The 17189-nt window shown below is 41.0% G+C and overlaps 1 protein-coding gene across 1 annotated transcript in view; it reads right to left on the reverse strand.

Annotated features, from left to right (window-relative positions):
- Positions 1 to 17189, reverse strand: part of TUBGCP6 (tubulin gamma complex associated protein 6) — a 28473-nt gene that overhangs the window by 7018 nt on the left and 4266 nt on the right. Inside the window, 15 exon segments of the mRNA XM_056846292.1 lie at positions 1634 to 1826; positions 2195 to 2250; positions 2758 to 4039; positions 5745 to 5861; positions 5962 to 6100; positions 7084 to 7199; positions 7358 to 7446; positions 7545 to 7626; positions 8983 to 9132; positions 9504 to 9643; positions 10936 to 11027; positions 11597 to 11706; positions 12216 to 12291; positions 13463 to 13584; positions 16296 to 16469. Coding sequence (XP_056702270.1) covers positions 1634 to 1826; positions 2195 to 2250; positions 2758 to 4039; positions 5745 to 5861; positions 5962 to 6100; positions 7084 to 7199; positions 7358 to 7446; positions 7545 to 7626; positions 8983 to 9132; positions 9504 to 9643; positions 10936 to 11027; positions 11597 to 11706; positions 12216 to 12291; positions 13463 to 13584; positions 16296 to 16469 — 2938 coding nt within the window.

Genomic DNA, 17189 nt, shown 5'->3' on the forward strand with positions numbered 1-17189 from the left:
TCCCAAGAATATATCTGGAAAAACGTTTCTGCCTAGCACCAGAAAACAAGCAGCCTGGACCCAGGCACTGGGTCAAAGGTGGACATTCCATAAATGAGGTGCCACAGCCCAAAAGACCCTAACCCTCATAGCCACCTGCTCCCTGAAGGTGGGGGATACAAAGAAGGACCTGTAAAGGTAAAGCTGGCTCATAAGGGAGTAGGCAATCCTTCAGGTACCAATCACGTGGGTTTTCCAGAAAACGTTGAATGGGAAATTTTCCCAGGAAATTATTGATGCCCTAAATAGGCCATAATCTGATTTAATCACATTTTTTAAAAAAAATCTGAAAGTACCTCATATTAATTTTATATCTTAATAGCAATAAATACATGGGTTGAAATATCTGATCAGGAAAACAAGCTAATTGAAAATGTTACATGAAAATTATTGGAATGTCATTTGTAGAAATTTAAAGACAATATAGCTTGTACGTTTCTTACATTGTTTTAATTTGAGGGGCAAAAAGGCACCAAAAACTTTTGCCACACTAATTTTAGCGCACCCAAAGCATTGTGAACGACACGGCTGTGGACATGGTTGTCCAATCATCTGTTGCCACAGAATTTCTCTCTTGGCCACAGAGGTCATTGAGCACCTCATCACTTGCATTACTTGGTAGTTTCATATCAGATTGTCTGTGTAGAGCAAATAAAAAACAAAGCTTATGGATATGTCTCCCCTCACATAGTAGAAGAGATGCTGTGATCACCAATCTGGTGAAATCATACACTAATAATAATTAGATTATTATATGTATTTAGGGGTTCCCCCCCAACAGTTTATGAATCAAGAGGACCTATATGTACTTCATCACACAATTCCTAGTGATAATCGCCTGAAACTGCCAAACTGGCCAAATATTTTATTAGAAATGGTATCCATTCATCGTCACTAATTTAATGAAACAATCTTGAGAATTTTGAAAATTTTCTTTGGCAAAAATGAAATAAAACTAAAATGGAACACATTTTCCATTTTGGAAAAAAAAAATTACTGACAGATTTCTTCCCCCATCACTGTAAGGTACCCTGATCCGAGACAGGCTACTCTTTAGGGCTATAGACTGAAATGGCTGCACTTTGCTCATTAAAATAAAGAAGAAGAAAAACTGGAGAGAAAGAAACGGAATGATAAAAACTGTAATTGAAAAAAATTGCTTGTCATAGCTTGTGACAGAAAAGACAAGACAGGAATTTCTGATGGGGGGGGGGATAAAACATGAAAGTGTGCCACCAAGATATGGGATAGAAAAGAGATAATGTGTGGGGGGGGGGGGGGAGAAATATACAGAGAACAGAGGAGAAAAAAAACATAGAAATGAATGCCACCGGGACATCGTACAGCTTCAAACACTGCATATGTTGGGAGGATGGTAAGAAAGGAAGCTCCCACTTCGCTAATGTATTAAAGAGTCCTGAGAAAAGCTTTCCATTAATGTTCCAAAGTTACTGCAGAAAATAAATTATGTCCAAGAACGGCATCTAAAATGCAGTACAAAGCAATACATCATCATCCCCCTTGAGGGCTAGCAACATGGCAAGTCATTACATTTCCTTACTGCCCTTTATTTTGAGAGTTTGAAACTACTCACACAACAAATCATAGCTGTCCTGATATTTCTCAAGACAATACTGATCAGTCAACACTTTCAGATAATCTTGTTCTTCCTCCCATATTGCAATAGTATTATCTCCTCCTCCTGGCCTTTCAGAGGCACTAATTTCAGAGAAGAAAGTGGATTGTATCCCAGGGACCATGTCAGTGGATTTCCCAGGTTCTTCTGCCTGAAGAGAAACATGTCTTGACATTTATTCTTGTCTGTGCATTTTAACAAACCACATTTTCAAAGCGTTTCTACATAATTAAGATCTAATAAACATTAAAGTATTTTAAGCTACTAGGATTTTTACGATTTTTCACATAAATGTAGAAAGACAGCTAAAAAAGTTCTGGTTATTGTGAAATGTGCAGCTGGATCCCCATCCTTAATACACAGCACAAAGGATCAAAACACTGCAAAACCACCACTGTTCTAATGCAACATATCATACATACTCCTGGTCTAGGAACATTATTTTGGTGTCACAGGACGGCACTCTGAAATTACTCATACCCCTTATGCAGACCACAGGTAAAGTTCCTGCTTTCTCACCTGTAAGTTCTGAGGAGGATCGGGGGGAAGACCTTTGATATAATCAGTCAGAGCCACTGCAATTAACCGAAGGAGGAAACACAATCATATTAGGGAGGAAAACATGCAAAATTTACCATATTAAGTACTTGGATATTTAAGATACACGGAACTGGACAAAAAAAACTAAAAATGTTTCTGATCTACAATGACCCGAGTCTTACTTGAACTGAGTAGCAACAGTAGAACAAGGGGAGGCTAGTCTTCCCCATTTATTTTTTATCCAATCAATGCACCAGGTTGCATTGCAGTTAGACACTTTGCATGGTGTAAAAGTGCTTAGGTCACACGGGAAATAAATTAATTCCTGCTTAACTGCCCATCCAGAACAAAGTTTTCATTCAGCTAAACCCACCCGTCAAGCTATTTACACACCCGGCTATAAGCCAGATGAGTTCCATCCAAGCAAGTCCCACCTGGTTCATATCTATGTACTGTTTCAGAAATTGGATGCAATGGATTTCTATTCAGAGGCTATATCATTAAAAGCCTGCCTAATAACACTGTAACTGACTGTCACTCACCCTTCTTCGGGCTCTGTCCCAAACTTCTTTCTTGCTGTTCATCCAAATCGTCAGCCAGTGCCCTAACAGATAACTCTGACTGCTGCAAGGCCTGTTCCTGGCCCTCATCGCTCCCTTTGGGCATACAGAATTCTTGACCATACATGAAAGTCTGAATTGTAGAGCCAGAAACAGAACCAGAGGTTGTTTTATGATGAGGAATCGGGTCAGTTTCAGTTGAGGGGGTCCACTCCCCTATTTGAATGCTGGACTGCGACACATGGCCAAAACGGCTCCACCGAGGCTTGGAGACCTCCATGTCGGAAACTAGCTCTCCAATTTTAATGTGTGATTGGGAGGCGTGCCCGTGAATATTCCAACGAGGTCGAGAAGACACAACTTCAGATACATTTTCCCCGATCTTGATATTGGCGTCGGATATGTGACCATGAACAGTCCACCGTGGTCTCGCTGGCTCTACATTTGACACGTACTCGCCAATCTTTATATTGGCATCTGATGCGTGCCCATGAATATTCCATCTAGGCCTGGAGGACTCTACCTCAGAGGCATATTCCCCAATTTGAATATGAGCTGCAGAGACATGCCCATGGACATTCCAGCGGGGCCGTCTAGGTTCCACCTCAGAGGAGTATTCTCCAACCTTAATATGTGCGTCTGAGGAATGGCCATGAGGATTGGCATGCGACTGGTATAGTTGGGTAAGAGGGACGTATTCCCCTACTTTAATGTTTGCGTCAGATGAATGGCCATGAACGTTCCAACGAGGTCTACTGCTCTCAACGTCAAAGACATTCTCTCCGACTCGGACATGGCTTTGCGAAACAGAAGGCCTCAGAATGGTGTTAAAATCGTATTCACTGAGTGGCTCAACTTGGGGATTGGTTTCCTCTTCTGCTGTGCCTTGCTGCACAGGATTATGTTTGTCTGCACAGTCAGTCAAGGAAAGCTCTGAGCTGATATTTTGCAACGCTCTGTCCAACAAACTTGTCTCCTGCTCACTGGGAGTGAAAGGCATTTCTTCTGGAGATTTTGGCAAGAAATCTTCAAAGTCCAGGTTAAGTTCAGGCATGCTCTCCGATGGACCCACTAATTGTTCAGTACAGTGTACCTCAGAAGCAGCCTCTTCCTTTTCTGACTCACAATGATCATCGGACCGCACATTTGTTGATTGTGCTAAGTCCAGTGATTTGTCATCCAAAGCATCACGTTCCATTCCAGAGTCTGCAACCCTGTCACCAACATTCACAGCACAAGGATCTTCGATTTCTGCAGATGTTCGCTGAAATGCAAAACCAAACAAACTATTGTTAGCATGGACACATCACTCATTTATACAAGTGGAATGTCTTCATGCCCTTTATTTAGCCTCTGAAGCTTCTTCGCTGTAACATTTTTTAATTCACTTGTGAACATTGTTTCTACTGAGAGCTTTCAGAATGATCCCACAGCTGGATCACTCACTGTGGAAACATCTAGTACTTGACCGTGTTCTAAATGTATCTGCGCTGTGCAGGTGTGCCCCCTTTAAAAAAAAAAAAAATCACAGACACCATCACTGGCCAGCATACATATGGTCAACAATAGACTGACACAGCTCTTGGACACTCCAGGAACAGCTCAAAACACAGAGGCCATCTCACCTGGCCTGAGAATCACATAACTTGTAAAGCAATCTGTTACATTGAAACAATCTGTTACATTTTTATCTTGTCTTTCCTCCAAGGAGCTCAGGGTTCTCCCTTTCCATTTCATCCTAACATCAACCCTGGGAGTTAGTTTAGGCTGAGAGACACTGGCTCAAGATCACCTGTGGAATTTCATGGTCAGCCAGATATTTGAATCTGGGCTTCTCTGGTCCTACTCTGACACTTTAACCACTTACCCCACACCGAATCATTTCAAACTTAGAAAAAATGTACAGTTTTATACATCTGTTATAGGCCTACTGGTAACAGAGTAGATTTTAAGAGACCTTACTATGATCCTAGTTTGTGACATGCAGATAGGATTGTGACACTCAGACTTTTAAAGACAGGAACACAAGCAATGGTGGCCAATGATTCTTAACCAAGTAGCCTAGAAAGTGATCTACAAATGGGGGTAGGGGGCATTTGGGATTTTAGAAAGCCCCCTGTCCTCACTTGCAATGGCTTCTGACACTCAGGAAAGGAGAGGTGTTTTATATTGCTTACCCCCGTCAAAGGATAAAATCCCAGACTTTTCCACTAGGCCCTTTAAAAAGTGCCACGCAGTAAACAGGAATCAAACCTAGCATTAAGAGGTTGGCTGGTGGTCATCAGGCCCAAGCATCTCATTGAATAAATGCCTGAGAGCCAACTATGGTATGCATATTGTATGTACCCACATGCAATATGAACTTTTTAAAATGTCCTGATCTCCCGCATGCAGCTCCAGGGCCATTCAATGACATGAATGTGTACTTGGTGGGCAGTTGTGGATGAAATATTTATAAGCAGTCCCAGTGAGGACTCAATCCTGATCAGAATGTTAACAGCCTATTATTTTCAGAACAGAAATACTTACTTATTTTCAGAACAGAAAACTGAGGCTGTGTTGACCCCGCAGAATACGAGCAGCTACATGAGCAGTGTGGTAAGACATGCCCTCAGGGCATGTTTTTGTTTTTACTACCAGGAATGAGGGATTTATACTGCTATGAGTAGCAACTTGACACCAGTGCCAGCAGTACAAATCCCCTCACTCTGAGTGATAAAAATAAAGGCCTGAGAGGACATTTTATCACAGGCAGTGTTTTCATTAGACCAGATTTCAAAGACAGCAACTTGCTTTCAATTACACAGACCAGTTCCTCACAGAGGAGTAGCTCTGTATTAACTTCGTAGCTTGCCAGTTCTTTCAGCAAATAGCTGGCTTCACACAAAATGGCATCCTACACTCAACTATGGCTTTTATAATGCATGTCATCAGTCAATTTATACGCCCCCCCCCAAAAAAAACCTGACCTGAAGGCTGGAATCTCTTACAGGCAAAACTGGAGCAGAAATGTGTTGGCTCCGGTATTCTGGAATTATGTCCAGTTTCTTCCTGTACTTTCCACTAGGCAGTTTCTCGAGCATGCCCTAAGCATGAAAATGGAAAATATCACAGCTTAACAGAGCTGATGCATATATAGGTACATTATCAACATGCCTGAGATAAAGAGAAAAGCATTGAAGGTACCTCAATACGTTTCTGATCTTCCAAGAGAAAACTGAGACGGGCTGTTTCCAATTTGTGTCTCTGAATTTTCCATAAAGCTCTTTTTTCTCTACGTGCTGCATCTTCAGACAGTTTGCTGTAGTGGTCAATTAATTCTTGCCTACACCAAAGAAAAGGAACACGAAAGCAGAAGAAGAGTTTAGATTGTAGTGGCTACTGTAAGAGTCGCAGCAGTGCAACTGTTAACCTAGGATTTGGATATGAAACATTCACCTTCCATCCCTCCTTCAGTCACTGACTGGCTTGCGCATGTCACTCCCAACAAACCTACCTCCCAGGGTTGTCGTGAGGAAAAGCAAATGGCTAAGATCTGGGATATCCAGTTTAAAATCCCCACTCTGCCATGGAAGGTTCCTAGATAACCTAACCTACCTTACTGGGTTGTTGTGAGGATAAAATGGAGGAGAGGAAAACGATGTAGGCTGCTTTGGGCCCCCATTGGGAAGAATGGAAGGGTATAAATGAAATGAATAAATAAATAAATAACACACTTTGCATACTGAAAAGTATTAGAAAACTAAGAGATAATAATAGTGATAATTGTACCGTGTCTTGTTCTTGTAATAGAGATCATCACCAACATCTTTGATCCAATATAAAAGGAGACGGTATAATATATAAAAATATATAAAACATATGGTACATACAAAAATAGATGGTATAATAAAACTCTTTAGGGAAATTTTGAAATGTGAGTTAGAGAGAGATTGTTTACTGACTTTCAACATTATGCGTAAGCTAAACTTGAGGATGGGCACATTGCCCTGATTGGGAAAGGGAAGGCTATCAATTCTGTTTCGTGATCCAGTCAAGGCTCAGTTAGGCTGCAAGGGGCCAGACAGAAGTTGCTCACACTACAGTGATGAGATGGGACACTTGATTCCTGGGCGGCTGTACTGAAAAAGTGGGTGGAGGAGTATCAGGGAGGAGCTTGTGGATACTTTAAATACGTCTGTCTTCCACTTTGATAGCAGGGAAGCTGTTTAATAGATCTAAAATTTCAGGGGTGTGGCAGAACTTTTATAAGGTCCCTACATACAAAATGCAGATTTCATCCATACGTGGTGCCCAGCAATCTCCTACCTTGCCTTTTTTTCCAACTCTTCCTCTAAAGCCTTCAGTCTTCTCTCCCTCTCCCTAAGTTCCCGAGCATAGCTGAAATCATCATCGATCTCCTCCTGTTTCAGAGCACGTCGGCGCTAGGTAAAGATTCAGAAAGCTTTAGAAATCATAGTCCAAAGGCCCACACCAGGCCTTCTCACAAGCTTTTAAACTGTATGATATTGACTTAAAAATACACGCATCCTCAACCTGAAGTCAATCACAGGAAAGGTGCATTCTGCTTTCATGCAAATACCTCTTGATCCTTTACAAACTGTTCCTTCAGTTTCTGAAACTGTTCTCGTTTCTTCGCATCCCATGCTACTTTCTCGGCTATTTGCTGATCTAAATTGAAATGGAGAATGATGTAGCCTTTCAAATGGGGGAGGAAAAAAGCAATCCCTGAAAATAAACTGTAGATTTCAAACACAGGTGAAACTTACCGGTAATGGCTTTTAGAGCTTTGCTTGCTGTTTCTCGAGCATGAACAATTAACTCCTGTTTTTCAATTTCCATACGCAGCTCCTAAGAGGCAATGTCATGTGATTTACTCTGATCATCAGATTTTAAATCGCAAATCAGGTGTACAGTCTTACAATGGTGTGCAGTCTCATAAAGAATAAGAAGTTACTCATGCAACCAAAGTATATAACGGTGGGCCAAGACCATCTGTTTATATATAAATTGCATGATGAGCTACAGCAATTACATGAGTAACTGTATGCATTGCACATGCTGATTGCATGATTAAGTACATTAATTTCATTGGATAGGTAAGATTACATTAAAGCATGGTTTTTAATAATACTGTCCTTTGAAAGAAGAAATACATTCAAATTAAATTATCTTAACAACATGATCTTAAGACTTAGTGCAGCAGCAAATACATTTTTATAACAACACAATAACACAAATCACGCTGCTGCACTAAATTTGCTGGGACAATATCCTATCAATAGACAAAGCTCTAAGTTCAGATGTGTAACTTCAACTTTGAATTAGCTATAGAAACTGAATGGCTAGGGCTGAATTAAAAATCTGCTTTCCATAGAAATGTCTGTGGTGCAAAGGTTAAATAGATGGCTAGAGAAGTTAGCTTTAGCACAGCTTAAACCTACAATTTCCATCTGTTATTTACACTCTGAGGCCCAACAGTATTGTAAATACAATATCACACTGGGAATTTTGTTATTATCCTGCTTCCCTTCTGTTTTTCCTCAAGGGAAAAGACAAAGAGGGCTGAACAGTGATGAACGTGGCAAGTTTTGGCTTCCGCGCCCTTTCCCCACTTGAAGGATTCAAGGTGCTTTATATCCTCATAAAGCTTTAGCCCCCTAACAACAATTTTACATAAATAGACATTGTATTTCACTAAACTATAAAGCTGTCTCACACCAAGGGAGGCCATTGGTCCATCTATCTCACCATCAACTATGCTTGGATTGACAGCAGATCACTAGGGTCTCAGGCCAAGAAAGGTCTTTCCCAGCACCTGAGATCCTTTGACTGGAAACACCAAGGTTGGAACCTGGAACTTCAAGCAAGCAAAACCGTTGAGTCAGAGCCTGTCTCCAAAAGCTCCAATAGCTTGAGAGATACTCAGATCACTCAACATCTTCACTATATAGCAGGCACCTGGACTCTGTGAGGTTTAAGGCATTGTATCAGATGCACCCAATCCATGAACTGAATATAATGCACCCCTGTATTTGTCAAAGGCAGAATATCAAAATTAACAGTCATGTTAGTAAAACCTCTAAAAGACTTATTCCTCAAGAAGAGAAACCAACCAGGAAGACACAGTTCTACATAACTGCCTCTTAATAAAAGAAATCCACATTTGGGGCAATACAAAATTAGCTTCTCTGCAGTTCAATTTACCTTTTCTTCCTTGCTGATGGAACTGTATCGTGCAATTCTTTCCATTCGGCCCACATATACAGCACAGTCTCTCTCAATCTCTCTCAATTCCTCAAGGGAGAAAATTACAGATATCCGAGGAACAGGGATATCTGACCAGCATATATAGTGCTGTAAAATAAATATATTTTTGAAGTATAAACCCCAGCTTGTAAATCTATCATTCTGTTTTTAATCGTTCCTACATTGCCTAGCTCGTTTTAATAAAAACAACAATTACTATATCACAAATGACAGCTACTGGTTATAGCAATCACATTTTTGATACCCTATGTGAAGAGTTCTGTGCCAAATCTATCTATGGAAAACATTTCCAATAGGTTCTCATTTTCAGAATGTTGTGTTGTGCGAGGCTAAGCATACTGAACAGAGAATATTTCAGCAGTTTAGATATACCACAGTAGAAATTATTGTAGGAGAATTTACATAGTGGAGCTTGGAATGTATCTAATCAGTGATTCCCAAGAGCAACAAGTACTTACCCTGGGACAGCACAACTTTAATAAATTTATGGTTTTCCCACAAATATATACATCGTTAGCAATATGCTTCAAGAACACAGGGACACAGTCTTCTGCTTCTTTGGAAATCAGAATGTACCCATGGGTCCAGTAATGTTTATCTAGAGATTCAAAAAGGTGAAAAGGGTAAGAAAGCAGGCTACATTCAGGGCCTTTTGCATAATCAGTCTGTAACACAACAACTGTGCCACCATTTGCCTTTGCTGTGCACCGTCCAAACACCTTCGCTTTAAGGCTGCACTTTTGGGGCAGGGATATCACATATTTTCAGTTCGCGTGGGCTGCTGGTTTTAGGAGCCACTGGGGGAATGCGTGAGAATACTGATTTCCAGATGAGATATGTTAACTAACTTTCTTTGGCAGTGTGCATTACAGAGAAGCTCCCAATATTATATACAGGATAGGGAGGGGCCGTGGCTCAGTGGCAGAGAATCTGCTTGGCATGCAGAAGGTCCCAGGTTCAATCCCTGGCATCTCCAGTGAAAGGGACTATGCGAGTAGGTGATGTGAAAGACCTCTGTCTGAGACCCTGGAGAGCCGCTGCCAGGCTGAGTAGACAATACTGACTTTGATGGACCAAGGGTCTGATTCAGTACACGGCAGCTTCATGTGTTCATGTGACAGGGAAGATCGTGCCTTTTATGCCTTCTCCCTTTTGAATACTTTTTTAAAAATTCACAGCAGTCCAGGGATGTGACTTTGAGCACCAGGTGTTGGAATGGAATGGTGGCCGGACTGTAAAGTGCCCCGTCATTGTACAGCCATGTCTATGCCAACATCATCAGGTTAAGCAAGCTCCTGATCCACCTTGGACTCACTCCATCCAGCACCCAGAGTCATAATGGAGGAGGGAACTAGTATGGATCATCAGAGTGCAGCACAACAAGGAAAATATCTTACAGATTCTCAGGAATTTGCTGATTGCAGAACGCCACTCACAGTGGGAGGTGGGCCTGGGATGGTGTCCAAATGTCACAGAAGTGCTGAATTTGGTTTTTCATCCTACTGCAATAACTACAAGTTCAGATCCCCATCTCGATCACATTAAAGAACACCTAATCCAGCTCTGGAAGGTTTAAGTGATTCACCATTGGCAAGTTTCCACGTTGACTTCAGTGCCTCCCAAAGCTGAGCGCAAGGACAACCATACCTACGATGGCACTTTTGTAGACATGAACATGGGTTTTTCTCGCCTCAACAGCAACCCTTTATCCTTTCCACCATGCTAGGACAAGAGATAACAATGCTGTTGCTTGGCCAGACTCTGCAAAAACAGCTTGATGGATATAACAGGCAGGTCAGTCCGTACTTTTCTGATTGTGCTGCTAAGGCCTTTGGTTACTAAAGTGATGTGACAGGCATTCAAAAGATGACACCTTAATTTGCAGCATACCTCTGAAGCCAAGATAATTCTCATTGACCTGAATCATGAATTCACCATACGCATCTCTGAATACACCACTGTATACCCAGTCATGGATAAACCTAAAAGACAGAATACTGAACATCACACTTGAAAAAGATTTCACCGAGTAACCTTCCTTAATTAAAGTATCCTGTTCAATAGATTATCATCACTAACAGGTCTGTTTAGGAAAACAAAATAACAGCTGCAGAGACCTAGAGGCCTCATGTTCAGTACTGACCCCAAGGGAAATTTCAACTCCAAGGCACTCCAGCAGAGGGTAGCTTTGAAACAGCTGGATTTTCCATTCTGCCATGGAGAGCTTCCGATTAATTTTCTGGCAGATTTCCAAAAGATCATTGCAAGAAGCTTGTTCTTTTTTAAAGTTTTGCTATTTCAGAGAATCGTTTTATTTTGCCAAAGATAGTAGCTTTACTTCTGGAAGCACCCTGATGCATTTCATTATAAATAGAAACTCTTTCCAAGTTTAGCTTTATTTCAGCATATGAAAATAGGCTGATATCTACTCTGAATATCCAATTTCTTTTGCACAAAGCCTGAATTAACATAAACATAAAATATAGGTAATCCATGAACTATCTTTGTTGCGGCATTTCTGCAAAGTACAATTTAAAACTGCAATGTCTACCTTGTATAAGGCTCACAACTCGTTTTTAGGAGTGACAGTAGAACTGGGTAATGTTCATTGCTGCAGCTATTAAGAGCTTCTTCGTACAGATATGAAAGAAGTTTCACACCCTGAAATCCATACAACAGAAAATTCATGTCACTGTAAAAGGAATCTCATCCACACACACTTCTGTTCAGACAGCTGAACAGTGTCATTAGAAGCCACCTTCTTCACCTGACGGGATCACTTAGAACCTGTTCCTCTGGTTGAGCAAAGTCTGTTTTTGTTGTTTTGCAGATATTTCTATTTATTGGAGCTCATTAACAGGAACCAAGTAGAAGATGATATTGTGCAAGATGCTAATCACAGAAAAGTACTTTTTTAAGCATTCATGTGCATTGTCTGGCATAAGCTTTTACATAAGAATGGGCAAACACACTAAAAGCTGAACATCACATCATTAAACGTCAGTCGCCAAATGGGAGAGCCATTTTCAAAGCACTCCCAACAAGATGTTTAGGTCAACAGCACATAGCTCTGGTAAATATACTCCATCATTGGATAGTCTTTTTACTGATAAAGCCCACACCCCTCTTGGTCCCCTATAGTTTCGGAAGTGAGGCACAATCATACTCACAGTCGGAAATGAAGCACCAGCAGCTCCCGCAGTTCCCAACGCAGTGCATCCAATGCCACAGAGTTCAGCTAAATACCTTACCAACAAACATCAACAACACGTTACACTTGCTTGGCACCTTTAAAATCCCCATAAACAAGTGTCCAACTAGTCTAACATTCCCACAGTCAACAGTCAAATGCTTCTGAGGCGTTCAGAAGCAGGGCAAGATGCCACAGCTATCTCCCAGTGCTTGGCTCCAACATCTGGTATTCACAGGCACACAGTACACAGAGGTTCTGTTTAGCTGTCATGGATGTTTAGATATCCATGAATTTGTACAAGCCTTTTTAAAGCCATATAAACTAGTATCTTACACATCTTATGTTAATTAATACATGTGCTATGTGATGAATTACTTCCTTCAATCTGTTATCAGCCTATCGCTCATCAATTTAGTTGGATGACCCTCGTCCTGCATGGGGGGGGGGAATCTCCATATCCGCTCTCACCATACCATTCATAAGCCTTTTAATGCCTTGCCATGCCACCCTAAATCCTTGTACTCAGACCAAGGAAGGCAAGTGGCAGCCTGTGGGTCAGAACTTGCCCCCAAGTAATTTTGTTGGGCCTCTCGTGACCTACCAAATGTTAAAGAAGGTACACTAACAAGAATAGCTACACTTGGAAAGACGGGATACTTTCCGACTGTACAAAATAAAACACATTCCACCCTGTAATTTTGCAGATAACCTATAAGCAGTGTAGAAATGTGCATATTTGTACATCATGCTATCTGCGAGTATTTGTGCTTCGTAACAAGAAAGCACGTACTGCATTATGACAGCAGCTTCTTAAAGAGCTTTACCAGCTGTAAGTAGGTCGGCATGTTCAGCAAAGAACACCCCTATCCCCATGTAGAATAGAGAGGCCCCTAAGAATACAGAAGTTGACCATCTTTCATAGAATAAACTGTACGTTACTGGTCACTTGAAAAGCGTAATTCATCTAGGAACATGCCATCTCAAGTGATTGATATAACACTGATTTAGACTACAGAGCACTATAAACATGATACAATTCGACCTGGCATTAGGCCCAGGCAGTACAGTGTTTATACTAGCCAGGCTACCTATATAGGCCTGCCTTAGCAAGTATGACTAAGCCACAGCAATGCTGTCAAAGTTTAAAGGGAACACCTGTATTGATGATGAAAGATTAGATTTGAAGGCTTCCTCTCCTTTAATGCATTCCTGCCATGAAATTACCTCAGCTGGCGTCCCAGTTTTCTGAAGAGAAAGCTGATCGTTAGAAGAGTTAACGTAGATGGAGTCGACAAAACACATGCTCGATAGTACTGAAGGTACTTCCTCAGCCCACTCGTGAATGCCTGACAAGAGGGGAAAAGGGAGAGAAGTTCCACTACTAAAAGTTGTTTTCATCTAGTGTGTTTTTGAAATACATATTTATTTATTAATTAAACTTATATCCCACCCTCCCCAGCAAAGCTGGGCTCAGGGCAGACATTCTTAAAATGCAATTATAATGAAATCACAATAAATCATATAAACAATAGTCATAATTAAACCGGCCCCATAAAAACCATGAAAATATAAAATATCAGAACATCTGGTGCACTTATTGTGGCACAGAGGCTGCAGCAAAGCCTGCAGGCAGTCGTCCCCCCAGCAGTAGCAATTATATTCAGATGACAACAACAGAAAAGGTGGGGGATTGTAGAGAGGCCAGAATTGTAGAGAGGAATCATACTTTATAAGCATATGGCCACTAAAAAGCCAAGAACAAAATCCATTTAATATCTTTTACTAGAACCAACCAAATGACACATAACAATGTGCAAGCTTTTGAATTCCCCAGGACTCTTCATCAGGCCAGATGTTACAAAATAAAAAGAGAAAGGCAGATTTTTCAGGTTAATGTGATCCACACCAGGCTATGGTGGAACTTCTGGCAGACAAAGATTCAGGTCTCAGGTTGCACCTAGCGAGGGCCCATAAGAGCAAGAGGCAATAAAACTCCAATGCAACTATTCCCCCCAGTGTTCCTAATCTCCCCCTTAACCAGAAATGCCTGATGTTCAAGCTAGTTTCAGAAAGGAAGAGGCACTAGAGATCATATTGCAAATATACGCTGGTTACTGGAGCATATGAGAGAATTTCAGGAGAAAATCAGCTTGTGTTTCATAGATTACAGCAAAGCTTGTGACTGTGTGGATCATGAAAAGCTATGGCTGGTTTTAAAGGAAATGGGTGTGCCACTACATCTGATCGTTTTGATGCGCAACCTGTACTCTGGACAAGAGGCCACAGTTAGAATAGAATATGGAGAAACGGAATGGTTTCCAATTGGCAAAGGTGTCAGACAAGGATGTATTTTATCTCCCTATGTCTTCAATCTATATGCAGAACATATAATTAGGAAAGCTGAATTAGATTTAGATGAAGGTGGAATGAAAATTGGAGGGAGGAACATTAACAATTTGAGATATGCTGATGACCCTACATTATTGGCAGAAAATTGTGAAGATTTGAAACAACTACTGCTGAAAGTTAAAAGAGAAAGTGCCAAAGCAGGACTACAGCTGAACATCAAGAAAACAAAAGTAATGACTACAGGAGAATTACACAACTTTAAGGTTGACAATGAGGAAATTGAAATTGTTCAAGACTTTCTATTCCTTGGCTCCACCATCAACCAAAAGGGAGACTGCAGCCAAGAAATCAGAAGGAGATTGAGACTGGGAAGGGCAGCCATGAAGGAGCTAGAAAAGATTTTGAAGTGTAAGGATGTGTCACTGGCAACCAAGACTACATTAATTCATGCCATCATATTCCCTATTACTATCTATGGGTGTGGAAGCTGGACAGTGAAGAAAGCTGACAGGAAGAAAATAGATTCCTTTGAAATGTGGTGTTGGAGGAGAGTGTTATGGATTCCGTGGACTGCCAAAAAAACAAATCAGTGGGTTATAGATCAAATCAAGCCTGAACTGACCCTAGAAGCTAAAATGACTAAACTGAGGCTATCGTATTTTGGTCACGTCATGAGATGACAAGAGTCGCTGGAAAAGACAGTCATGCTAGGAAAAGTTGAGGGCAGCAGGAAAACAGGAAGACCCAACAAGAGATGGTTTGACTCAATAAAGGAAGCCACAGCCTTCAATTTGCAAGATCTGAGCAAGGCTGTCAAAGATAGGACATTTTGGAAGACTTTCATTCATAGGGTCGCCATGAGTCGGAAGCGACTTGACGGCACTTAACACACACACAGAACCAGTACAACTTCCATATATTTTGTGGAAGAGTCCACTAACAAGTCCACTAACCCTTTGAGAAACACCTTGTATCTAGGAAACAGAACTCTCCCCCCTCCTTTTTCCAGGTCTGCTAAGCTCCCTGTGGTTTGCTTCCCCCAAAATTTCCTTCCCCACCATCACACTTATTTGCACACTCCAACATGTCCCGTGTGCCTGCTGAAGCTGCGCACCACTTTCACAAATTCACCATCCCTGCTAGAAAGGTGCTAAGCCCAAGGTACAAAGGCATCTGATTGTTTCACTTTCACCAGTGCAATCAAAACTGCACTTCTAATTTGGATAAACACAGGTATCACCATCTCTGCCTACACCCCGAAGTCTCCATAGCTCCTTCCATTAAGTCTTCCCCTCCACCATCCCAAGATCAAACAATCAATTTTTGTAAATAGAATTAACAGTTTTATTGATTGAAAGTCATTCGCAACTCATCCCGTTGTTAAGGTCCAAGGAAACAACATTAGCAACACAAACCCCTCAGAAAAACAGGCCACTGTTATGCTCATTGAGCTAAGCTGTTATTTCACCACCACCCCAATACAAATCTACCACTCTAGACATTGCACTACATGGTGTGCATACAAGCATATGCACATGGATTCTAGACAGGTGCATCCCAAACTTTATTCAGAGCTGTGACGACACCTTTGCTACGCCAAAGCTTCACTTGAATGGTGTAATGAAAATGTAAAGAGATATACCCAAATTAAGACAGGAATGTAAATGTTTCCTGAACATTAGATCAAGACAAATGGTAAGCATGCTACCTGAAACACCAGTCCTTTGTTGTATGAAGAGTCTAAGACTGGTTGGACAGAGAAACGACTCAGGCGTGTGTAATAAGTTCCATACTGAGCAACTTCCGACAAGAGCTGATGCATGCTTTCAGGTGATGTTCCAGACACGTATATGCCCTGCTTGACTGTAAACATCTGGGCTGCCTATAGAGTTAAAGGGCAGAAATCGCCAATTAAAACATACAGGACAAAACAAAATTAGTGTACCTGTCCTTGTCACCATCATTTATAGCTGCTAAACAGAACCAGGATTTGATTCAGGAAGAATACCTTGCCAGAAACTCACTAAGTAATTGCAGGGCTAGCCATTCAAGACATTATGGTAACATCTACTAAATAAGCGAGGTCAAAATCAGACAACCCCCCCACACACACACAGTTTAAAAAAAACATGGAAAACATTGTTATTCAAAATTCAGCTAACAAATTATTTTTATAGCAGTGAATGAAGAATTAAGCAGGATTTTTTAAAGTTTCATTCTTGCAGTTATAATTTCTTTTGCAGAAAATGTTGCCAACTAGCCTGGAGAACTGGCTTAATGTATGGAAATGGGCAGCTGAAGCTTTTCATGACATGGAGGGAAGTAACATCACCAGATAAATGACATCCCATTAAGCCTCTAATAAAAGATCAAGATTTTTTTCCCTCCAGGCCAGTTCGCAACCCTTGTTGCATTTAAATCAAAACATTGCATGGAGTGGAAGAGGGCTCATTTTTAAATCTTCTTCTGTAACACAAGACTGAATATATAATTTTAAAGTTCTGTAATGAGGTCTGGTGGCTTAGCAGCTCTTTTAAAAAACTTTCCTCAGAGTTTGCTAGTTGTATTTGTAGCCTAAAAAAAATTCAACCCACCCCCTGAA

This window comes from Euleptes europaea, chromosome 3 (assembly GCF_029931775.1).
Source record: "Euleptes europaea isolate rEulEur1 chromosome 3, rEulEur1.hap1, whole genome shotgun sequence".
In the NCBI taxonomy this organism is placed as follows: Eukaryota; Metazoa; Chordata; class Lepidosauria; order Squamata; family Sphaerodactylidae; genus Euleptes; species Euleptes europaea.